Source organism: Hesperophylax consimilis, chromosome 11 (genome assembly GCF_061612785.1).
Source record: "Hesperophylax consimilis isolate HC1 chromosome 11, BYU_Hcon_1.0, whole genome shotgun sequence".
Lineage (NCBI taxonomy): Eukaryota > Metazoa > Arthropoda > Insecta > Trichoptera > Limnephilidae > Hesperophylax > Hesperophylax consimilis.
Window position 1 is genome coordinate 32,617,960 of NC_142846.1, and position 24,141 is coordinate 32,642,100.

General features: G+C 33.1%; 2 protein-coding genes across 6 annotated transcripts in view; one reads left to right on the forward strand and one right to left on the reverse strand.

Moving 5' to 3' along the window:
- The first annotated feature begins 2,642 nt into the window (after positions 1-2,642).
- Positions 2,643-13,980, forward strand: Rab39 (RAS oncogene family member Rab39). Its single transcript, XM_089637443.1, has 3 exons — positions 2,643-2,889; positions 2,969-3,320; positions 10,617-13,980. Exons 1-3 carry the CDS (start codon positions 2,782-2,784, stop codon positions 10,823-10,825), a joined length of 669 nt encoding a protein of 222 aa, XP_089493569.1. The 5' UTR covers positions 2,643-2,781; the 3' UTR covers positions 10,826-13,980.
- A 6,527-nt stretch (positions 13,981-20,507) lies between these two features.
- fmt (phosphatase 6 regulatory subunit 1-like protein fmt) overlaps positions 20,508-24,141 on the reverse strand; it is a 31,583-nt gene continuing 27,949 nt past the window's right edge. For all 5 annotated transcript variants that reach the window (XM_089637446.1, XM_089637445.1, XM_089637448.1 and 2 more), the window contains one exon: positions 20,508-24,090. In XM_089637446.1, coding sequence (XP_089493572.1) covers positions 23,894-24,090 — 197 coding nt within the window. In that variant the 3' untranslated portion in view covers positions 20,508-23,893. The remainder of the gene's footprint in view (positions 24,091-24,141) is intronic.

The window sequence follows — 24,141 nt, forward strand, 5'->3', positions numbered from 1 at the left end:
TCCGTATGAACATGGACCATTAGAATTTGAGATAGTTTTTAATATAATATCTAATAGTTAAAAGACAAACTTTACATTCCGTGAAATTAGAAAACATTGCTAGTTCCAAACATTTTTGGTCACCAATTTCCTCGTCCGTATTGCTCAATATTAATGAATGGACCATGAAGTATGTTAAGAACTGAGGAACAGTTATTATTATTGTCTGAGTTAGCTTTTTCAAACTTCACCGCATTTGATGAAGTTTGAAAAAGACGATCAGCGCCATTTTGAATTTTTGATATTTCAACCGTCTCCAAAATGCCGATTTGTTTAAGATTTGGTTCAAATTGCGATAAGCTGGCAAGCAAAACAGATAGCGGATCACAATTTGATTAAAGCTAAAGTCCACCGAGAATCGGTGTTTAACGGGGACGAATTAATTGTGGATTTGATGGTCATCAAATTTTGTAAATAAGTATCAAATTTTAGTTTACCGAAGTGTTTGTCTAACAAATTTTATGCTTTGATTTTTAGATAAGAATATATGGGGGGGGGGGGGTAATTACTACAAATATGTATCTCAGAAATCAGCGTTTTAGAGTTACACACAGAACCGTATCATTATTTACTCGCCCATGTGTGCAACCAGTGGCGGCTAGCGATAAAGAGCGTTGGAGCTACGCACTACCTGCATTTCGGTCAATCTAAAAATAATATTCCAACCAATAATAATACCACCGAAAATCAAAGCAATTAATAAAAGTAATACTATAAAAATGTTAAGTTAAAGTCAACCGGCTCGAATTTTCAATCTGTGTCGTAAGCCACGTGGTGCCAGCGGATTCCATATCGCTCACTAAGAAATCTATACCATTGTATTGAAATTTCTCTTAAACAAGAGTGACGCTCATCAATGTCGGAAATACCCGAAGACGCAATACATTTATTTGTAGTGCTGAGATGGCACCACTTTAATTCACATTTCACACGTTACATACGGATAATTCCAGCAGGTCGGTATAGGTTTCAAAATTGGTAGTATTCTTTACCTGGCTGATAATGTTTTTAGCTCACCTACCATTTTTGCGAGTACAAACCGCCAGTGTATGCAACAATACATATTTTATGTGGTGACATACATGGGCGAAGAAATAAAGGTAATTTTTGTTTGTAACTAGAATCACTTGATTTTGGAGTTACCTAGTTGTAGTAATTACACCGCGATATTTGTTTCCCAAAGATAATAAGATATGGGAGGTTTGGATTGAATTTTCTCTGCGGTAGTTTTGTTAAATACCAAGTAAACTAATTACACCATTTTGAAAATCCTAAACAAATTAGTAACCAAAAACCACCGCATGGAATATGTTTAGCAGAGTAAATTTTTTTCCACTTCACCTGCATTTATAGTTTTGTTTCACATGTGTGGATGTTGTAATGTTACTTTTTAATGTTGACGTGATGTCTAGGTGGAAGATTCGAGCTGAGATTTTTAATCAGAGCATTAAAATAGGTGGCCAAATTTAAGGAGGACCGTTGAAACTATGTATGTTTATGCAGTGTTTTGGTGTTAAATGTCAAAATAATAAAATCCGAAGTGTGTATTAGATTGATCATCAGTGTTAGGTTATATTGTGAAGATGCTAGTTTAGAGAAGAGATATCGATGCGCGCCGTCCACCACATTTTTTAATGATAATGTTGGAAGAGTGCAGAATGTTTTTAAAAGGTAATTTGTTTTACTGACAAGCTTGTTCAATTTAAAATTCATTCTTGCTGTGGTTTTTATCTGTGTACCTTTTTAATATTTAAATAAATGTTTTAAGAGTGCTTTTTAAATTTTATTTATACCCTTTGTCTCTAATCCCAGAACACTAAAAAAGATATCTGACAGTAGCTCTGACATTCCATTGCGTCTGATCTTATACAAAAATTGTTCTACGAGTGTTGAAGAATCGTGCCCATGCACGGTACGAAGCACTGTAATTGCAGTGTCGATTTTATGCATTCAATTTGCCTTCGGATATTACCTCTACTGGGTTGAAGACAAAATAAAAATGTTACTATCAAGTATGGTATCGTCTACTTGTTGGCTTTAACCATAAATCAACTATCTAACTGGCTTTAACAACAATATATTTTTTATTTATTGAAGTTTCATGTCGGCCCCTATGGGTTATGGATAAAAATATCCTAGTACAAACGACAACCACAACTGATTTTATTAAGAGTTACTAACCACAGGGAGCATGAGGTTATATTATTGCCGAGGGATGCAAAATTCGCTCCGGAAAATGGGTAACATTTTTATTTACACATTTATTATGTCATATTTTTCAAAAGTTAGAAAGAATCAATGTAATGAAATCAACTGGATGATCTTAGGTGGGAGTAGAATAGAAGACTTGGCCAGGAGCCAAAGCCAAACTTTTATGTCCAACAAGGGTGGTAAATTATTTACCAAAACGTATTTTAATTTCCTTAGTTTAGGTATTAAGCAAATTATACCTGCGGTGAAATATCTAAAACTATTTTTCGGATAAGTAAAAAAAACGCGTCGTCATAGTTCCTACTCTATAGATCGACATTGATCGGCATTTTCAGACATAATGTTTATTTAATGAATTTCATCTATGATTTATTGTTATCGATAAAATAGATTTCTATGGAGTATATGTCAAAAAATATTATTTGGCGTTTTTGTTGTCTTTGTGCGTCGTAATTTCATTGTGATATCTTATTTACGTAGATTCAAAACGCGAAGCTAAGTTGATGCAAAGTTATCCCAAAAAATATAAAAATGGTTGACCCGATTTTCGACTATCAGTTCAGGTTAATATTAATCGGTGACAGCACCGTGGGGAAAAGTTCTCTATTAAAATATTTTACTGATGGAAAATTCGCAGAGGTGGGTGTATTATATCATCAAATAGTTAGCTCCTGATCTCAAGGTTTATATTGTTGTTAAATTAATTATTTTTTTGCAGCTATCAGATCCCACTGTTGGCGTTGATTTTTTTGCACGGTTGCTTGAGGTGAAAGACGGAACGCGAATAAAATTACAACTATGGGACACTGCTGGACAAGAAAGATTTCGTTCAATAACAAAGTCTTACTATAGAAATTCAGTTGGAGCATTATTGGTGTATGATGTGTGCAATCGGTTAAGTTTCGAGCATATTCCGCTGTGGATGATGGAAGCAAAGCGCCACATTGAGCCACACAGACCAGTGTTTGCTCTAGTGGGGTGTAAAGTAGATTTAGTAGGGTCAGGAAACAAGAATGGAGCGAGAAGAGAAGTTTCCTGTGAAGAGGCTAGAGCGTTCGCAGAGCAAAATGGTGAGTTTTACTATCTGGTACATATTATGCCTACCATGAAAGCACTCGTTTTTTAAAAGCACTTTATTCTTACATAAAACTGTATTTTTAGTAAGTTAAAAACTCATTTCATACATTTATATAATAATTTTAATAAAATAATATATTGACAACACTTTCCGATTCCGCAACGCTCAGAAATCTAGATTAATACTGTTGTGAAAACCATAAATAAGTCACTACGAGGATTCCCAATTACTGATTTTTACGATAACTTTACCTAATAATGTAATGTACTTTTACTTTCTTTTTAACTAGATATATGTTGTTTGTGTATTTTAAACAGTTTTCATATAAACGAAACAAGTGCTGTCATGCTATTCATATTTACCAATTATCTTTGTAAATGCCAGTAGACTAGAGATATGGTCAGAATAGTATAATAATATATAATAATTTCTAAATAACATGATATATGAGTGTTGAATATTTGCAACAAAATCTGGCACTACAATTTATTCTCAATGTTATTATTTATAAATACACTACACACCTGACCTTGACTATTACAAACTAGTTATTAGGACAAAGGAATGTTGGTATGTTGTTTATACTTTGGCAAATTAGTACTGTTGTTATTGCTAAACATATAGATACTTTTTCTACCTACCTTTAACCTAAGATTTAAATAGATTTATTTTTTCAATAACTTTACACCGCCATGCGTGGCTCAGTCTGTCACATAGAGAAACAATAGCGAGTGATTTTTTTATGTATAACGGATAACAATAATAATAATATTTGGATGCATTGTATAGTGCTGTTTTTGTGCAAAATCACCTCAAGGGCGCTAAGATGGCGCTGTTTTTTTTAACAAAGCATGGTTTTACCTGTCACAGGTGCAAAATTTTTTTTAGCTGTCACAGAGGACATCTATATAATATAAGTACATAAATACTCACGCGTATTCGAATGCAACGTTGTGTCAAGATTTCAAAGCAATTGGTGAAGAACTTCGGGAGATTTAAGATTTTGAACAAACGAACATTAAAATTTTTATTTATAAAGATAATAATTTCATGTTTATGGATCTAATAGTACAATTTTTTTACACTTGCACTTTAGAATCTTTGTTGTGCAACATTTTTGAGGTTGAAGTCAACATTTGTATTGAATGTAACTTTTTTATAGATTATGTAAATTAATTAATTCAATTAAATCAATTTAACAATAAATAAGAGATGGCTAAATATTTAAAAAAAAAAATCATAATACCTGCTCACGAGAAGTGATTGGTGCGAACAGTACATGCTTAGGATTGTGTGTATTAGTGCATATATTTTGTATTCCGAAAGTGATGTCCTAGAAAAGCCTTACTGAGAAACAGCCTCTTTTCTCACTTACGCATATTTATTTTTTGTAGCGAAAAAGGGACATCAAAGTTTAATGTGTACATGCATGTAATTTGGATATTTCACAGGTGAATTTTACAAAAAAAATAACTTTTTTTTCAATGTCACTGGACTTTTCCTTTTTGAAGTCAAATAACAAGTTTTAGCATTATATTTTAATGCAATACCTTTGTAGGTTATTAACTGTTCGGTATTGAAAATATACCATGAAAATGTTATTAGCCTTTTATAAAAACCGATAAATATTTATTGTATTTGAAATCTTTTATCTAGTGCTTGAGTTAGTTGTGTTGTAGATTGAACATCTGACATACTTTGAATAATTACATCATTAGAATAAATAATAATATTAATGCATAGAATTTCTAATTGGACATTTAAGACGGCAATATAGCTTTATCTGCATACAAAACTAGCATGATAATTTAATCAATAATGATGCTACTTTGAACTCAATTTGGTAATATTACGTTTGCTTTATTTCATTTTGACATAAATTACAAATTATCGCAGCCGTGATATCAAATGCCACATTTGATTGATCAATCGGGATAAATTCTGGATTTTTGTTTAACAGCTCAACATAAATTCAGATATTTTAAATGATCTTCAAATAATCGAGGAAATTTTTTTTTTTCTGAATACTAGAATCAACTTTTGTTCTATTCTACATTGAATTGACCAGAGAATAGAGCAAGTTTGAATAAAATAGAATTGAACAAGTTTGAATTGCAACAATTCCTTTCCATTTTCAAACGGTTCATTCTATGAATTAAATCATAGAATAGGATAATCCCTGCTTAGGCCATGTGTATGCACATTTCAAATAAAGAATAAAAATAATATTGTTCGCTGAAATATATTGTAGGTAGGCACTTTATTGCTTATCTGGATTTGAAAAGATTCTTTTAATATTTTATAAATTATATTATCTGATAATATTAATACTCCAGCGTCTGGACGGTGTAGGCCCTCTGATTGGTCAAATTTAAATTGTCTGTTTCGGTTAAATTCCGCTAACTTGAAAATTAAGACACGATTTCATACTAAAATAGGATCGCCTCATAATAATACGAGATTTCTTCAAAAGCAACGTTTCTGCTCATATAATTTTTGGATAATATCGAAGAAAATATGTTTTAGAAAGTTCATAATCCATTGGATTAATTACATTACAATGAAAATTATCCACAGTTACGTGATTATGCTTGACGTTTATAAAAAAAATCACGCGTCCCTTCAATGGCCGATACGCACGGCTATAGATGGCCGACAGAGACCTCTGGCGGTTTAAAAACGAACCAAATGAATGGCGCGAATATTTAAATATGCAGCTCACAATATTTGACTACTTACGATTAACAAGCGTTTACTAAGAAGATTTCTTCTGGAAGCTTATCACTTTGTAATGGCATTTTTCATTATTATTTATATTTTTTTGTTTATTAATTATAACTGATTTTATATTGACATGTTTTCTAATTTCTAAAATTTCAAAATTATTTATTTGCGGTGCTTTATATCCTGAGTGAAGTATTTTAAGACCTGATTTTTATATAAGTGTGATCATTATTCAAAAGATGATTTGCAAACTCAGATTCACTATTTCAAAGACCGTTTGAAGAGAATATGTTTAATTTTTTTATTTAGTATTTCAACTATCAATTTATTAGAATAACCGTTATTAAATGCTATTTGTCTTATGAATATATTGTTTTATATTCAACAAATAGCATATGCTATTTGTTTTTTTCAGGTCTTAAAATACTTCACTATAAATAATTTTGAAATTTTAGAAATGAGGAAACATGTTAATATAAAAGCAGATATAATTAACAAGAATATTTTTATAAACTCTCTTTTGAATATTTTCCCACTCAACTGGTCTTTCCCGTCTAACGATATTGTAATTCCTAATTATTATAAACCCAGCCTACTGTTACCCCTCCCCCTCCTTCCACTTCTTCTTTCCCAATTGCAATCTATATTTAATTTTTGACTTCGGTGTATACACAATAAAATGTAAACATTATATTTTTTCAGTTATTGGACAATTTGCATAGCGCCGCTTTTGTGAGATATCACCTCAGGGGCGCTATATTGTAATAATCTACCTTTATATATAAATTTTTACTCTCCTGATGATGTTGTATATATAATCTAACTTTAAACTTTATTAGATACAGTAACAGTTGTAGGTAAAGAATTACCACCAGTTGGAGTAAAATTAACACCTTTTAATTAAACCGACTGCTAATCTCATCGCACAATTCCCCTCCTTTTATTCATAAACACTGGTACAATTAATAAATATGTAATAATCTATTATTCAAGTCAACTTTTTTATAACTATCTTAAATGGTGACAAACTAAACGATATTGGTTCAACTTATAGACATTGACGGTTGTAACACATATTTAAGCACTGCAAGTCTCCTATGAGCTAATTATATTAGGTACCTAAGATAACAGTAAATATCAGTTGTAGACATGTAGTCAATAATAGTGTTTCATTTGAAATAATCCATCACAAATACGTAAAATTTCATTTATTCAAACAACTGTCATTCTTATTATGCGTAAATTTAGCATGTTATTATTAATTAACTCCTTCCTGTTCCGTGTTTTAACAATATATATACTCACCCTCTCTATGTGAATGTCTTAATATCTATCTATTAAATGTAACTGTTGTTAATATCACTTAAAATGGGCGAAGTCAAACTAAGTGCCGCCCGCAGGGCCTAGCAGAAAAAAACCCGCGGAGCGGGTTTTTAACTGCTAGTATTCATATATTCTTTGAATTGTCACATCATTATTGTGAGTGGTTAGTGATCAGTGTTAACTTTATAGTTGCACTATGCACTCGTACTTGCTATCAATCAATGTGTAAATCGGCCTTTACATGGTGTCGTCAATTATTATTTTATCTTAACACAATTCTATAATTTTTTTTTAATAAATACCTATGTATTGCACTCGCGCACTCTTGCGTGGATTTCTTCTTTTTTAAATCATTCATACAAAACCTTAAAACTACACTATTTGAAAAAAATTTACATGAATACTATTTTAAATATTCAGACAACTACTACAATTTGCCATTATTTTTACTAGTTGAAAGCACAAAATCAAGCTCTATATTTCGCCGGTGTTCATATGTGAAATTCAGTAGTCTTCTGCGTGACTAGAATCGAGCGTCAAGTTGTACACCAACGTGTTGGGTTGGATTTTCTTACTTACACACCCACTTACTATACTGCCATCTAGCTTACTCTCGCTGGCCATTTTCCTGGCTTACCACTTGATCGGGTTGATTATTGGTGTTTAAGGAAATTTCAATTAGTTCTGTTTATTATTATTTTTTTTGGTAAACTAATGTTTAAGACAAGATTTTTTATGCACAGCACAAAGGGTAACAGGGTAACATGTTACCCTTTGTGCTATGCATAAAAAATCTTGTCTTAAACATTAGTTTACCAAAAAAATAATAATTAATATTTGACAAGTTCTAGTATTTCACCAAAAAATGTAGACAATTTGTCTCGACGCCATCTAGTGAGAGAGTTAGCACTTACAATGCCTTTCTCATATAAAATAAAGTTGGTTGTTTTCAGGTGAAAAAATGTAACAAGCAGTAATTGTTGAATGAAACACTAGTATATATTGAATTATTTCGCGGATTAGAGATAAGCCGCCATAGCTCAGTGGTCAGAGCTGTCGACCGGAAATCGAAGGGACACGGGTTCGAGTCCCGTTGGCGTCATGTATCTTTTATCAGGAGATTTTTCAATATGGATGAGTGTTTCAGGCTAATAATTATTGCTTATAAATAATTGTTAGTCCTGTTTATGTTCATTTCTATCTGCCGCATATTTATATTTGAATAAGTTTACAAAATTGATTCGCAAGCCTAAACAAAATATCAACAGAAGATTTTTTTTTGTTTTTACAAATTACCTAGTTTAATTTTTAGCAAATTTTGAATGTACGCACTATAATCTGCCGCTTTGACTAATTGAGTGCTCAACATTTTAGGAAATCGTACTGATAATTGATAATCTGTTTCTATTTTTTGTACATATATATTTCATTTCAAGGATTTTAGAGCGCATTTTTAGAGCAAGGCTATTTTTCATACTTACATATTAATTTGTTCCTTATTGATTACATACTGAAATCAACAAAAATTATCACTGAATTAATGAATAAATTATTCAACACATATACAGGGTGTATCGGCACGTACCCGACAAACTTTAACCAGCTATTCCTTAGCATATTTGGAGTAAAAAATCTTATGTGCACTTTGCTGTCCGGTAACGTTTTTTTTTAATAAAAAATTTATTATTCATATTTTCACCACATGTCACCACTGTTTTATCCTTTGACAAAGTTTGAAAACCCATCTGGCAAATATTTTATTCGAATTCCGTTGAATAATGCACGTGTGTACCTATATTGGCGCACGTTTACAGTCACAACGAAATAGCACGGCACCATTCGTCTCATTTTTAACTATTATTATTTAGTGTGTGCGAAAGAGCGAAGACGCTTTTTGACATACTTGCTTATAACAGCTGTTGAACACGAAACGCATGCCAATGACAGTGATGTAGTGTGGAAATTTTAAAAAAATTTGTTTTTAATTGAAAAAAAAATGCTACCGGACAGCAAAGTGCCCATAACATTTTTTACTCCAAATTTGCTAAGGAATAGCTGGTTAAAGTTTGTCGGGTACGTGCCGATACACCCTGTATACATACTAGTAAAAACAATAGAAATCTTTATTTGCACTATTTCTTTGCAGTTTTTTTAAATTAATATTTTAGGGATTTAGTAAAGAGACAATGTAAGATGGTGGGTTGTGGTGTGTTAGCGTTTATTTGAGTCAGTACAGTAACGCAGTTGTGAGCTGACTCCGGACCGATGAAGATGATACCAGGTGTAAGCGGCGATGACGGCGGTGGAGTGGTGGAGGCGGTAAAGTCAGTAGCTCGACACCGCATTGGTGGAGACCGGACTTGAGGATGTGTTCAGCACTGAGGATGACGTGGAGTCTGCGTGGGATGATATCTGGGGCCAGGGCGCTAATGTAATCCCGAGGAGTCCATGATAATCCGTAGCCTCTCTTAAATGTCTGTGTAACACTGGGCGTAGTAGAGTAGGTCCGTGGCCTGTAGCTGCGCGGTGGAGTAAGGGCGGGGCGTGAAGCGGGGGGAGCGGGCGCTCAAAAGGCACGCAGGTTGCTCACTGTTGTAACTGCTAATTAATGACTGACTGACCTCGTCTCGATGCGCCCGTTTTATAGCGCCCGGTGTGTTGAGAATCTTCGGGCGTGTAGGTATGCGCCAAATGCTAACATCGTATCTAGAGAGTTCTAGCTACAATACGTTTTACATGGGTGAACATTCCTGAATATTCTAGTAGCATCGCTACAATCTAATTTAGGTAGTTACCTACCATCATTGTTATTATAAACTAGCACACCCGTGAAAGATCATGGGATATTCTAAATTCTAGCATGATCAGTTTCAATTTTGAAAATAGCAATAAAAATAATTTTCTGTTAATAAATTATTTAATAGGTAGGTACTTTATCGCTTGTCTGAATTTACAATGACTTCCAATTTTGAAAATGACACTTAAGTTCAAAGCAAATTTGTGTTCATTGAACTAGAGTTACGCTGGACTCACGCATTACCGAAAGTAGTATTTTTGATTACATCGACATACTTATCTATGTAGTCGGGGCCTCACTTTTATGGACATAAAAATCAATAGATTTAAAAAAATTGGTCTTTGATACGATTGTCAAGCTGTCGATACATAATAATGCTGTTGCCTACAATTGTCTGCGAATTAAAGTACCAAGCACTAAAATATTTGTATTGTTATTATTCAGGTTTACACCACGTAGAAACGTCCGCCAAAACCGGCGTGAACGTGGAAGAGGCCTTCTCCGTGGTGACCGAAGAGGTGTACAACAGAATACAGACGGGAGAGTACAAAGTGGAGGACGGGTGGGATGGGATAAAGACCGGCTTCAACCGCCCTAACGGATTGGACTTCAATCTGGTGGAGGCGGAACCCGCCCGGAGTCACTGCTGCTGAGAGGGCTCGTCCACCAGTCTTCATTCAACTAGACGTGTTAACCCAATAGTCATATAGACACATAGGTTACAAATTGTATTTGTGCCTCACATAAATATTATATATTATCTAGGTGAAACGGTAATGAATTTATGAGTTATTTTGTAAACATTTATTGATGAAAAAACAACATTTAAAATTCTGACCTTTTAAATCTTTTTATTTTGATTTATACTGCTGAAGCGACAAACGAAATGTGTACATTGTGGATAATTTGACCTGTCCCATTCGATAAAACAGAACATTGAAGAAATGTCATAATGTCATGTCAATGAAAAAACTCATCTAACCTAAACTATTATTTTATCTTGTTCTGTTTTGTACGGTTACCAATTTGATCTTACCTCAAGTGAAGATTGATCGAAATTCTTTTTTGAACATCAATTTCATTGACTTGTTATCCTAGGAGTTGAAAAGTCTTAAGTGAATTGACGACATCAGTTTTCTTTCAAATCGGTATAGATTACACTTCTATAGAATGTCTGTTCACTGATTCATATTATCAATATTATTAAAATTTAAATATGTTTTCAGCAATCTCCTCTTAGGGTATTATGCCGTGTTGCACTACATCCTTCTTTAGCCAACATTTCAGAGAGCATTACAGTGTCTGTAAAGGTTCTGTAATGTTACACATCTGATGATGGACACTTCATGCTGTCCAAAACGATCACCAAAAATATATCACCATACTCACATTTGGCCATGAAAATTTCAAATAATATCTGTTTTTTTGTTGTTTTTTGGTTTTAAATTTTCAATTTTATGTAAAATATTATGTATTCAGTATCCAGAGTCGTTGGAAGAACAATTTTCTCTTTTACTCAACTTAAATATTTATTATTACAATTGTCAAAACACCAAAAAATAGTTTGGGAACAACAGTAAAAATAATCAACCCAAACTCATTTCTTTTCTAGTGATACAAACTATTTAATCATTTAATTTAACCAGTGATTGATTGAACTATTATGTATATCATTGTTATATACATAATATTTAGTTAATTAATATACGTAGTTGATAAGATATTACGTTACATTCTTTTACCACACGACTACTTCATATTGTTTTGCATATGTGACAATTTTTGTGCCAAATTTTCCTGAACCAATGTTTTAAGAGTTTTTGTATGAAGAAAATTAATCTCCATTCGGCTTCTTCTGTGCAAAGGTTTATGAAAATCAGGCAAAAAGTGTTAATTTCCTTTTGGTGCATTATTATAAATAGCCAACGTATTGTATTGTAATTGATTTCTTCCTTAGATTCATCCCCTTAACACACATTTTATTGTAATGATATAATATTAACATCTGATTGTAAAATTTTAATGGACACTTTTGAAAGTGCTACTCTTGTCTGAAAATCTGTCCAAATGCTTTCAAGTGTGTTCAAATTTATGGAAAATATAAAGGTATTGTGATTGGTGTGAATGTTATGATCTGACCATTTTAAAACCTATTTTTCTGTATAATACATTATATACCGATTATATTACCCCCTTTTCAAAATTACGAACTTGGGTGTCTTTGTATTTATGTAATATTATTATAACATTAAGAGAATTGTAAACGATTGCAGCATAAAACCTTATTCTAGTCAGAATCTAAAATTTGCATTCTATGTACCTTTTTTTCATATGGCAAAGTGGGAAATGTCACTAGTCGTGACAAAAAGGTTATGTAAATACAGTAATACAGATTTCATAAAGTTAATCTACATAAAAACCCATTTTTCTCATCAATTTTAAATTTAATATTTGTCACAAAATTGCAGTTCAATTTCTGTGTAAAAACTAATAGTACAACTTCGACTGAATTCAAATCAGTTGGTTTAGTTATTGATTTAAAGAGACAAGGACCAAACAACAAAACAACATTTAAAAGAATTAGTAACAATTTGACTTTTGAGAATAAAAAAAAAAAAAAAAATGTTGTTACAATGGTTTAATTAATTAGTCTTGAATATTTTGAAAATGATTGCCCAAACCTGAAATAACTTTCTATAATCTTTAGCAACTGTTGTTTTCTATATTATCTGAATTGTTTGTTTTGTAATTTTTCAAAACAAAAGCCTAATGTGCAAAAAATTGCATGTTTTTACTAAAAGGTCATCCATTGATTTTTAGCAAAGAAGAAATTCGAATATATAAAACTTTTTTATTGATAGTATTAAGATCATTCAACAACAGAAATGCACACATCAGGAGTCGATCCTTTAGATAATACATATATTGCTGCGCTAAAGTGAATGCTATTATTCAATTAGTCACCTCAAGATGTAAGTAGAGAAAATTGCAAATTCCCTCCCACAAATAGAAGATTAGGTTGCTACAGATATACATAATAGCGTCCTCTGTTCAATTGACCTTCCATTGCATTGTGTTTACTTCCAATTGGACCAGGGAATGTTATTTCATTATTATATTATTTATTAAATTAAAATGCATTCAAATTATCAGTTATTATAATTCATCAGTCCATATAAGGTTTTGGTTGGCAATAATGTTAAATTAATCTTCCACGATAAATAGTTCAAAATACAAACCTCAAGCAGGCCACAAATAGCTGCGCACGAAGTCCACGGCTACGATTGACACGAAAGCTGCATCACTTGAAACATCGATGCGGTCACACATTGGTAGCTGAGCTACGCCATGAAAACGCCCATTTTAAGAATGCTTTATAAAATGAAAAACAAACTCGTTACAGTGTTTGCGACAGTTTGAAGAGTGCGAAAGGCAAGAGCGGTGTGCGAGCTAGAAACATGCGTAACGTGGCTGCCATGAGCCCCACAAGCTATGCATCGCTTCAGCGTGCCTGTGACGTCCCATATTCACGCAGCCATGCATAGCATGTCCGTGGCCCGCCTTATACTCTCTATTGTATATGAATATCAATCTGTATTATTCATTGATTTCATAATACAAATTTGACTCAAATTGCAACATGTATGAATAATTTCCCATGATTCAAAAAGATAATAATATTATGTAGGTATTGGATAAGATAAATCTGTTATTGTAAAAGTACACTTAATTATAAGAGATAATATGTAAAATAATATTGTTTTATATTTGAAGTTTTCTTTCATGTTATTAATAATATTTAAACTCACCTCTTGTTTTATTTTTTCCCACGAACATTTGGTCAGAATGTTCTCCAAGAACAAAATGCTTTGGTCATCATAATTATCATGTTTCTACAGCTCACCTTCACCAACAAACTAATATTTGAATAAGAAAGTATTCCAATATCTCATTATTAATCTCAGGTTCAAAATTTACCTACATCATTGTCTTTTGATATTTTTTCTTTCCAGAAGAAGTAATCTTAGGTACCTTAGATCAAATATAATCAGGTAAAACTCAATTACCTTACTGGTGTATTTACAAGAAATGTCCCAATGTTCGTAGGTTTTACAAATAGCTGTTTGCGGGTATTTCGAAATAAATTTGAAAAAATCATCTGCCTGAATTTAAGCCTTCGCTCAAGGTATAGACCAGGGGTCACCAATTACTTTCATTAGGGGTCCGTGTTTTTAAAATACATGACCGTCGCGGTCCGGAAGGGAAAAGCCTAGAAACCCCCCCCCCCGGAACATTTTTTTATTAAATAATAAACAAATGTTATGAATAGAAACAAGTTTAATGAGACAAATTACATTTTTTGCTTTGGACTATCCGTCTGAACTTTGGACTAAAGTTTGTGCAGGCTATTGGGAGATGTTCATCGGTAAGTGTGCTCCGGAATTAATGAAGTAATGATTATTTTTAATGAAGTTCATCTTGGAAAATGCTGCTTCACAAACATACGTTGACCCAAACAAAGTGAGAAGTTTGAAGTTTCAAGGCTATCCACGATGTTTCAGTGCTGATTTTGCACGAAGAAAGTTTATTGTTTTCATCACTTCTTGCATTATTCTCTCTAGATTAGGATTGAGTTTGCAGCAAAGCACAGTTTGATAAATGATACAGTGGTAGGAAATCAAATTTTCATTACATTTTGCATTGGTTCTCAATAGGTGAACTAGTCCGTTTTTGCACCAACCATCGCTAGTGCACCGTTGGTAGTTACTGATAAAAGCTTTTTTAAGTCTAACTCATTTTTAACAAAATAATCCATCACCGCGTCGAACATGTCTTTTCCTCAGGTTCTTCCTATTAACGGCAAAAAACCAATAGCTCCTCAACAAAAGTTTCTCTCGTTTTGTCCAAGAAACGTACAAAAATAACCAATTGTGCTTTATAAGTAATGTCACATGATTCATCCATAGCCAAGGCATAATAGTCAGAGTTATTCAACTGCCGTTTCACATCACAATGATTTTCTACTGCCAAAAAGTGTGTGTTTCTTGAGTCCTTGAACAACATCTTTTCTGTTCTCCAACAAAACATTGCCTGCCTCGAACATGCATTCCTTAACGATGTCAGTGAATGGTTTCATATGCTTAACTAAGAAATACGTAAAGAAGCCTCACCACATTTCCGTTATTGAACGACTCATGATTTGAGTCGAAGATGCGTAGTTTGACATTAAACTTGGAATTTTAGATTTACGCAGGTTACTGCCAAGTGGAAAATTTTCGGCAAATGATTTGTGTTTGGTCTCATAATGTCGTTTTATATTTGAGCTTTTAATTAACGCAACTCTTTGTTTACAAATCAAGCACACAGATACTGCTCCAGCATGATTTGGCAGCGTGAAGCAATACAAATCGGTCCATTCTGGCAAAAACTGTCTATTTTCAGCTTCCACCTTTTTTTTTGGTTCCATTGTAAAAAATAATGTGCAAATTTAAGCAGGTACCTTAAACTCGTAGCGTAGCCAGGCAAACATATTTAGTGCATGCGGTGTTTGCGTCCGTCACTCAACATAACAAACAAAACAATGAAGACGCGGCGCGAGTGAGCGCGTACCCCCCCACCTACACACCACTCCGCAACCCTTACCCACCCGACGACTGACGAAAATTTCGTACTCAAGTTACACACGTAAAATATTTTGCATTGTTAACACAAGGTCCGCACAAAATAGGTCGGCGGTCCGGATGCAGACCGCCATTTGGTGACCCCTGGTATAGACTCTACTGCAATGAGACCTAAATATAGGTAGTCATCATTCGAGGGCTCAAGTAGCAGTTTCAGATTACGGAGGATATAATGTAATCAAGTTTAGTGAAATATCAACATTATTACAAAATTCACATACACCGCGGGTGTAGTTCTTCAGGAATAAGTTTGTTTTTGAAAAGCTTGATTTTATCTCTTTCTTTTATTCAAATGGATGTTGGTAATAATTTGTTCTGTGTAAACATGTTTTTAATACTGGCTGACTTGTACGCCTGCTTCCGTTCCGAAGAATAGTAGTCACATCAGTAAAATATTGTGATCAGGAAACCTTTTTGGAATACTAAGCATTAAATTTGATGTCGATCGATAAAAGGGTGAGGGGAACAAACCAAGTTGCGAGGAGCGGAGAGGTGGCGTAGACGTCACCCTTCTAATGATTCCTTATGTGAATACCGCACAAGAGTCTCAACTGCTCCCAACTGTCTGCAGCCAGTGAGACTATAGGATCCCCAATCGGGGTATATTGTGAGGCTGAAGGTAGTGGGGAGAGGAAGGAGATGATATTCAGATCTGGTTACCAAAAATGGTTATTTCAAAACCATTTCAAGCATGTTTCAATTCTGAATGGTGGTCTTACACTAGGGCGATACTGAGAGTAACTTCCATTCTGGAACGTGCCGCAAGTATTGCTAGCAGCAATAATAAATGTTATTGCTAATTCCAAATCCTTTCCAACATCGAATATTTCGTTACAGCATTTAGTTAAGACACTTTTACAAACGAGTTATTTACTTACCGCAATAAACACATGCATGCCGAGTGAATGCCTATGATACATATATTTAGGATTGTCACACAAAAGCTCCTATCTGAAAAATAATACTTTAATTTATATTAATTATTTTACAAAAAAATAATTTAACTAAAATAATACACAGCAGGTACATTATTATTTGCGCTCGGTTGTAGTAGGTATTCTCAGTCTGAAATTACTTGAAATGGCTTTAGTCTTGCTTAGTGACCAGATCTACTTAGCCAGGGACTTGTCACCATTACCGCAGTCACACAACATGGCCAGGAGCGGGGATACCATAGTCCGCAACCTCTTAAATGTAATTAATTTATGTGAATTATTTTACTAATATAATAATTATTTCACACAGAATTTGATAAAAATCATAGACATATGAATATTAGTAGACCTGCCCTAAGTGATTAAAAGCGTATTATTCCCCACTCCCCATACCGGTTCCATTGGAGCCGGCTGGGCTCGCGTATGGCCTCCCTTGAATCTTGAGAATGTGACGTCATCATTCTTGTGCGAACTAGCGTCAAGCTATGGTCGAGTTCATTTTACGAAATAACACGGCAGAATGGTGACTTGCGCTATGAAAACTTGTAAAAATAGAAGTGAAAAAGAGAATAAACCCAATTGTCGTATTACATTCCATAGGTAAGCATTATTTACTTTGTTTTAACCTTATTCACATCGTATAATATGGATCAGTTTTAGAAACATATACTATCACGCGATGGACGCGAAACACAAAGCCGTGCACAAGAATCAGGGATGTGCCTTCGCCTTTTGCGCTTTGATAAAATACATATAGTATCATTTGGAACTCCGTCGTATTAATAAAGGATAATAAACCAATAATTTTTAAATTTATTCCACTTTAATGGCGTTATTACTAAACGAGTTTTGAACTTTACACAACTCATAAACAACACTTAATATAGGATAAATGGTTGGTTATCAATTAAAGTAAAATGTAGATACAGTGAGCATGTTTGGAATAAAAAATGTATGTGTCATTTTGCTGTCCGATGACATTTTTTTATCTATTAAAATTTAAAATGTTATATTTTTCTATCGCACGTCGCCACGGATCACATATTATCTTTCATACTATCACACATCGCAACGGAACACTTGTTTCGTATGTACGGTACTGCTGGAACGAGAAGGAGTGCATATCACGTAATGCGCTAGGTTATACCGAGTGGCGATGTGTGATAGAAAATCATGTTTTTTGTTTTTAATTGAAAAAGTGTCATCGGAAGGCCAAATGATGTCCAAATTTTTACTCCAAATACTCTTAGGAATCGCTGGTAAAAGCTGTGTGTATATCTTTGATGGGCGGACATAACAGTATAACTGCATTTTTGACCATTTAACGATTTATATGAGAAAATGTGTCTTGTGTATGCCGGCATCAACATAATATGTTTTGAGTACTGGTATAACTATACTGTTAATACCATTGATGCCGGCATACACAAGACACATTTTCTCATATAAATCGTTAAATGGTCAAAAATGCAGTTATACTGTTATGTCCGCCCATCAAAGATATAATTTCATTTGTTTTTTTAGTTGTTTTACTTTTCTATTATCTTCCCACTGGAGCGAACATGTCGAATAATTCGACGTTTTTTTTTCTTCTAATATTGAGCATGTCGAATTATTCGACGTTTATTACGTACCACTCGTAAAAATTAAATATAATATTATTTAAACCAGTCCCTGGCCAATAATTTGTTCCGTTGTAAAGCTGGTAAAATTGGCTTCATCTATGGCAACACCGATTATCCATAGATGCTTCTGGAATAAATATTTGGCGGTTTAAATGTGACGTTTATTCAAAAAATTTTACCTTCGAAGCGAAACTGTTTTGAGAAATCGGTCATATTTACACATCTTTTAAAATGCCGTAAGTGATTGTGTTTTTTGCGTTTTAACGCCATAATATATATTAGTTTAATCGTGATTCAATTATTAATGTGTTTTCAACTCCTTTGATTAAAAAAACGGGTTTTTTTTAGCATATTTTCGATACAAAAAACTAGCTGTCATCTCGTATTTTCCCAAACAAAATGGCAGAATTCCACAGGATTTTATCAAATTACAAAGTATATCCTGAAAGATTGGCAAAGCTTATTGCTATGATATGGGCTTTTTTTAAATCTTTGTTTCTTGTTCTATCACGAAACCCAAAAACATGGATAAAAATCTCCAGTTCTCAGTCACAATTATTTAAAAAGCAGCACTCTGATTTTGACATCGTGAAATAGGCTATCTGTATAAAACGATCAAATGACTTAAATAAAGCAAGTAGGGCAGTTATTCTTATTGGTAATTGTAAACAGTTAATGTATCTTCCTAATGTAGTACCACTTCTTTGTGGTAAATGTATAAAATATCATAATTTAGTTCATTCAAATTTAACAGGTTCACGTACCAAATAACACAAAATAATTTTCACGCATTATTTTTATCTTGATGTCAGCATATAAAAAAATGATTTTCTAGTATATATTTGGATCTGTGGTTGTAGAACAGGTCATAGAGAACATAAAACGTAGAAAATATTCAATGTGAATATTCAAAATATCCACTGGCGGCAATTTCAAATATACTCACGCACAAAATTCGCGCATTTACAAAGTTTACGATTTTTTTATAATTTTTCTATCAATTATACAAATACAAAATAATTAATAAAATATAGGTGAGTTTATTGGCTACATAGCAGTATATTTTTTTATATGTTTACATATACAAGTATGGAGTAATGATTTTTTTAATGTGGTCGGAAATTTTTCCAAATAAACTTTCAAAGGTGGCGAGCAAGTGAAGCTATTTTTCATTATTCTCTCTGTCGCTCCAGTGGTTAAAAGTGAAATGTTATATATTTTCTTAAAAGTGAAATGTTATATATTTTCTTAAAAGTGAAATGTTATATATTTTCTTAAAGATTTCAATATTTTATTATTAATAGGTACAGAGCGGTTGTGACAACCCTCCAACATTGGTTGAATGTAGCGATTCTCAAGTGTGCGCATCGTTGTTACTGGGAAGTAAATTATGAACATTTATAAAAGTGTCTTAACTAAATACGTAAACTAAATATTCGACTCTGAAAGTAGAAGAAATTTTTTTTGCCGAATTTGGACTTCGCAAATTTGTTCATAACGTGGCGAGTAATTTGCGCTCCCATGTAAAAATGTCTATTCATTCAAAAGCAGATTTAACTTTTAAGAACTAAATGGTGATATTATAAGGCGAGATGCTGCCTATATACTATCAGATTGATTTATTGACGAAGAACAGTCAGCTTTACCCTCTTCGTTCTTCAACAGTTGATTTTACCCCTCACCCTTTTGTTCTAGTCTATTAATATTCATATGTCTGTGATAAAAATAATACATAAACCACAATACAATAAATAACATGCGAGCCACCGGATTCCAAAATTGCATCTACATTTTTTACTCCAAATAATGTCAGAAATCACTGGTTAAAATAAGTCAAGCACTCTGTATAATGAAGAAATGTCAATTTGGAAAAAAAGTGTAGCCACCTACTTGATAAATTTAACATCAAGGGGAGCTTTATGATAAGCATGTAATATATTATTGTAACGTAATTTATATAATGTAGAAAGTTTCAAACTATTTTCCTGAGAAATGTTCGCTTCGTACTTACCATTGTTTTTATAATATTCTTAAGTCCCTCTATTTGAAAGTTGAAAAATTGGAAAATTAAAAGATGTGGACAAGAGATGATGTAATCAAACAATTGTTTATTAACACAGGATAATACAACTGCAGTGTGGATAGAATTGTTTATGAACACAGGATAATACAACTGCAGTGTAGATAGAATTGTTTATCAACACATAATAATACAACTGCAGTGTGGATAGAATAGGTGAATTACATGGGGCATTCAGAATACAAAATAGGGCACACCAAAAGTGCAGCTTCCGTAATACAACTAAACAAACTGATCACATTACATATATTCTAATAAGAAATAAAGCTTATTTATTCCTGTACTTGATCGTTGATATATACTTTTATTCAAATAAAGAAATACTTATCGCTCAATCTTTTACATTAACCTTAAAACAGCAAGCATGATGGTGATGAGTGCTGGAAATATGTCTCGATCATGCATCAACTCTAACGCCACGAGTTTATAGGTAAAGCAAATTAACCAAATCATTTTCATATAAAAGTATCACATATTACTGTTATATTATTTGCAAAAATACACGTGGAAATATAAGTACAATATAAAACATAGTGAAAATGTATTATTTGGACCCCACTAAATATAACATTGAAATAATAAGGATGCATTTTACATAGTATTATCAATGAGTAAAAAAATAATGCATTGTAATGCATTTATTAAGTCTTTTTAACTGCAATTAATTTAATTGGGAAAATTACTGTAGTGTGAATGAATATCTACGTAGTGTGGCTACAAGTTTTATGGAGTGGCTAGAAAAAGAAACCTGACAATAAACATGTTATACAATTGGCTACATTAATAAAATAATAATTTCTGGAATCGTTGTTGAGGTTTATTCTCGCTGAAGATTGTAATCTATTCCCGGTTAATCTCAACAAACAAATGATTAGACTGACTGAACTACTAGCACTGATATACACTGATGATACATTCAGACAAGCTCTGTCACTATTTTAACCTTTTGAACGCGTTAATTTGCTCCGGAACATATTTTCAAATACCTATGCATGCAATTAAATGTCAAATTATAGCATTGTTGCATGATTTATTGGACTATATAGACAGAACAGATTATTCTCCACAATATGAAAACAAATCCTCGTGTGTCAACACTCTTAGATGTTTATAAAAACAAAAACATAAAATTTCATACAAAGACGTATCGTATCTTTTGAATGTGGTCCCGCCATTCACTCGGCGTCATAAATAAACCACTCTCGGTGTGTGTGTACTTAGGCCACTGTGTTTATAGACACAAGTGGGACACCATGATCACTTATCATTCTTAGTTATGAAAAGTTGTGAATGACAAACTAGTACTAACGCCATCCGTTGACAAAAATGTAAACTAAAGGACTAAAAGGCGCGAAGAGGCGCACTTGGTTATCGATCTTTTTTTATGAAATACAATTTTATTTTTGAGAAATTCTTGTAGATGTCAGCATCGTGATAGTTCTACAAATGTCCAAGTGAGCAAGAAATACATTTATGACGAAAGAGAGCGGGAATATCGGCCGTCAAAGTTGCCGTATCAACTGTTGATACAGCCGCGTGTGAGTATAGACTTTTTGCCGTAACAACAGTTGATACGGCCGCGTGCAAAGAGTTAAACCTGAATGAAATGGCAAGCGACTGAATCAAAGTGATTACTTTTCAGCAAGCAATCCAAAACTATTATTTTTCATGCAACAAATTTAATCACTCATGAAAATTTAAAACTTCAAAATACTCTTCACGAAATTAACATCTTGCAAAGAACTCAAAATTCGTAATTTTATCACAAATATGCAGAGAAGTATACTTTTTGGTTATACCGACATTTATCTGAAATAATCACAGAATTTGGGATTTTATAAACTTATTCCTAATCTTGCCAAATGAAAAAAAAGCAAATTGAAGCACTACATTTTCCTTGGTTGTTTTTAAAATGATGCAATTAATATTTGACGCGGCAGTTGATTGAGTTTGTATTATTTACTAACTGGTAGATAATTTTCAACACTATATGAAGTCAATGCCTCGTAGTTATTTAAAATTTGGCTGATATATATTTATGGAAAGTAATAACATCAAAAGCACCAGAGATAGCAGAAAACACTCAGTCTGCTCAAATGCTTTGATTGACAGAAAGCATTTATTTTACATATTATTGGAAATTTTATTAATTTAATTATTCGTCTACTAATACAGGTTAAGAACACAATTCTCTATGGATATAAAAAACATATGTATATTTAAATGCATATTGGGCTGTACAGTATGAGCGTCACTATTCAATATGTACATTGTTCATGTACACCGTTGTAAATACTGATTTGAACTCTAACAACGAATGAATCAGCTTAGGGTAAGGTAATGTGGATAACTAGGTGAGCAACGGAACTCCCAATGATATGGTGAGTGGGGGATATGGTTACCTTTGTGTACACATCGATACAATCATATTGATTAAATGATTAAACCCTACGTAGGCTAACAGACATTGGCATTGCGTGCTTGGATAATTGAGCCACTTTTCAATGAGATCACTCAAATGCCAATGACGCCTATACAATAATTTAACTTCTAAATTATAATTAAGAGGTGTAAAACAAATACCTGTGTTAAATTAAATTAAAACATGATATCTTTATGTTAGATTTTATGACTATTGTTCAAGCAACAATGTACGAACTTTACATCAAGATGTTAGAATATGCTATCAGGAATGTTGCTCTTACATGCAAAAAAAACATTATTCATTGTTTAAGAATGGTGCAAAATAAAGTGTTATTGCACATTACAAATTAATTTACTTAAAAAAACATTAAAATTCAAACAATATTATAATGTGAAGTAATTTGAGCAGGCACTGATTGGATTAGGAAAGAAGATAAAATGTTCAATCATTTTAGAGTAAATCTTTGAAGGCTTTATATAACATGTTGCAAATAAACACAATGACATCTTGAAAACACTTTAATAAACACTTGCATTAGCGTTAAATCACAAGTCTAGAAGTCTGCTTCAGTTAGTTTAGTAACTGATGCGTTGTGACACAGTACCTGTACCTCCACTGGGTTTGTTTGGGGCTAATACTAATACTATAATATAATACAGTGATTATTGCAATAATATATTTTCAACAAAGCCTTTATAAATCTATCGGGTAAAGTAGGTTTAGGTTAGGTTTCTGCTAAAAATGTAAAAAAGTGAAAACTGATTGGTTTATCGTAGCGCATTATAAATTCAATATAAAGACTTTGTCAAGTCAATATTCTTCTTGAGCCATTAGCCGTTACTGTCAATAGAATGTTGGCCAGATCATCGAAGAGACATAACATTGTTTGTTCGGAGAGAAATTAACAAATTGATATCTAAATACCTTAAATAATTGCGCGGTCATGAGCCATATCAATCAACAGACTTGAAATAATCATCTTTGACTATTAACAGAGGCGGAGGCGTCTTGCTCAGTGTTGTTATTCTGCACCGCAGGAGAGCCAGTCTCCGCGTCTGTCGGGGCATCCAACACAGCGGGCACCTTCTCTTCAATGCACACATTGGCTAGAGACTGGGTGAGAGCTTCTACATCAATTGCAGGGGGCTTACTAGCATCAGGCACATCTGCCACTGAAATAAAATAACGACAGATGGTTATCAAATACATTCCCGGCAAATCTC

Coding starts and splice junctions, on each gene's coding strand:
- Rab39 (XM_089637443.1), top strand. CDS start 2,782: ATGGTTGACCCGATTTTCGACTATCAGTTCAGGTTAATATTAATCGGT. Junction 2,890..2,968: donor CTGATGGAAAATTCGCAGAG/GTGGGTGTATTA, acceptor ATTTTTTTGCAG/CTATCAGATCCCACTGTTGG. Junction 3,321..10,616: donor AGCGTTCGCAGAGCAAAATG/GTGAGTTTTACT, acceptor GTTATTATTCAG/GTTTACACCACGTAGAAACG.